The sequence below is a fragment of the Neopelma chrysocephalum genome, unplaced genomic scaffold (genome assembly GCF_003984885.1).
Source record: "Neopelma chrysocephalum unplaced genomic scaffold, ASM398488v2 Primary Assembly neopelma1_179293, whole genome shotgun sequence".
NCBI classification, from domain to species: domain Eukaryota; kingdom Metazoa; phylum Chordata; class Aves; order Passeriformes; family Pipridae; genus Neopelma; species Neopelma chrysocephalum.
In genome coordinates this window covers 1,355-3,583 of record NW_020937475.1, presented here as the reverse complement: position 1 = coordinate 3,583, position 2,229 = coordinate 1,355, and the positions used below count along the sequence as shown (strand labels likewise).

The 2,229-nt window shown below is 55.7% G+C and overlaps 1 protein-coding gene across 1 annotated transcript; it reads right to left on the bottom strand.

Moving 5' to 3' along the window:
* Positions 1–110: 110 nt before the first annotated feature.
* Positions 111–743, bottom strand: LOC113962444 (sericin-1-like; the record flags this gene model as incomplete). The annotated part of the gene is made up of 1 exon (XM_027673195.1): positions 111–743. A coding segment is annotated over exon 1 (633 nt), but the record flags the coding sequence as incomplete, so codon positions are not given.
* Positions 744–2,229: the final 1,486 nt, after the last annotated feature.

Here is a 2,229-nt window from a genome sequence, read left to right as displayed (position 1 = left end):
ACAGAGGGAGCGGGGAAGGGAAGCGTTGGTGCCCTGGGGGCGGACAGAGGTGCTGCTGCTCCAGCGCGGGGGATGTGCGGGGGATCGGGGACTGAGTGCCGGGCACAGACCCCGAACCGGGGCTGCGAGCGGGAGCTGCTCTGCCCAGAGCTGCTCTGCCGGGAGCCGCTTCGCCTTCCCTGCATTGCCCTCTGCTGCAGGCGCGGGGCATGGCCGCGGACACTGCCGGCACTGCCACCAGAGCCACTGCCACCGCTGCCACCGCTGGCACTGCCACCAGAGCCTCTGTCACCACTGCCAGCACAACCACTGCTGCCACTGCCACTGCTGCCACCGCCAGCACAGCCACTGCCACCGCTGCCACTGCCAGAATCATTGCCACCACTGTCACTGCCAGCACAGCCACTGTCACTGCTGTCACCACGGCCACAGTCACTGCCACAGCTGGCACTGTCACTGCCGTCACCACTGTCACCATTGTCACTGCCACAGTCACTGCCACCACTGTCACCACTGTCACTGTCACCATTGTCACCACTGGCACCATTGTCATCATTGTCACTGCCATCGCTGTCACCATTGACTGCTGTCACTACCACCACTGCCACTGTCACCACTGTCACCAGCAGCACTGCTACTGTCACCACTGCCAGTATCATTGTCACCACTGTCACCACTGTCACCATTGTCACTGCCACCACTGCCACTGTCACCACTGCCACCAACAGCACTGCCACTATCATTGTCACCTCTGCCACTGCCACCACCACTGCCACCACCACTGCCACCACAACTCCTGCACTGCCACCAGCACCACCACTGCCACCAGTGCCAGTGCGGCCACTGCCACCATCCCCCCAGTGCCACCATCCCCCCAGTGCCACCATCCCCCCAGTGCCACCTCTCCCCCCTCTGCGGTCCCTGCAGCAGCTCCTTGGGGTGGCAGCAGGAGCCCCGGGCTGCAGGGGAACACTTTTCTTTTGAAATGGAGAAATAATTGGGATATTTATAAAAGACAGTCAATTAAAGTCCACGTTGTCCTTAAAATCCAGGGCAGTGTCACTGTAAGCCAGGGCTGAACAGTCGCAAGGAGAGAAAAAGAACCCTTTAAAATGAAAAACAAAACCAGGCATAAATATTCCAAGGAGATTTTTACAGACAGACAGACCCTCGGGGGGGAGGGAAATGTGTTGTTCTCCCCTCTTTGTTTTCCCGTGGATTGTATCCTGTGCCTTTGATCAGCACCATTCCCAGCTCCAGAGCCTGGCTGTGCTGCTGGTCACTGGGGCAGTGCAGCCCAGGGATTCAGGACAGCAAATCCTGGCAGAGCTGCCCAGCACTGACTGTGATCAGAGCAGACACGGGAATGTGGAGCAGAGATGAAAAGTAACTGCTGCTCCCTGTAATTCGACGGGAAGGACTTTTTCAAGTATTACCATGTTTTGCTCAGATTAACTTATCTCTGCTTTCCCACAGACGCCCAGGAGCTGGAGGGGAGCGAGGAGGGAAGGGAGCAAATAAATAAGCGAGTAAACAAATAAATAAACCCGGGATGATGAAGGTTTTGCATTCAGATTTCACCACGAGCAAAAACAAAAGGGTATTTGAAACGCTGTTATGCACAAACAATTCTGTTAAAATAGAGAATGCTTTTTTAAATCCATATTTACTGAAGGAGGGGGCTGAGGGCTGAGGCTCCAGCACTGCCCCAGCTCTTTGGGGAGGGGGTTGGCAGCATTCCCATGGTTGACACTGCTCTGGGGGGATCCCATGGAACCACAGGCTGGTTTGGGTGGGAAGGAACCTTAAAGCTTATCTTGTTCCACCCCCTGCCATGGGGGAACATGGGTTAGTGGTGGCCCTGGCAGTGCTGGGGAACAGTTGGACTCGATGATCTTGGAGGGTTTTTCCAACCTAAACAATTCTGCGATTCCAAGATGCAGAAATTACAGCAGTAAGTGTCTTCCTTGAGAGGCTCAAAGCCCTGAAGATCACAAAACCCCCCTCATGGTCTAACTAACGTTACATAACCAGGATTTTTTTTTTCCCTCTACATCTGTTTAGAAAAACTTTGAAGTGCCTGTGAGAGGCAGCTCGCAGCCCGGGCAGAGGGATGATGCAGGGCTGGCAGAGCGATATTGCAGCAGCTGGGAGCAAAGTCAGACCCAGCTTTGAAAACCTCTCAGTGCGGGAGCGGCCCCGGGGCACGGCGGCAGCGGGATCGGGACA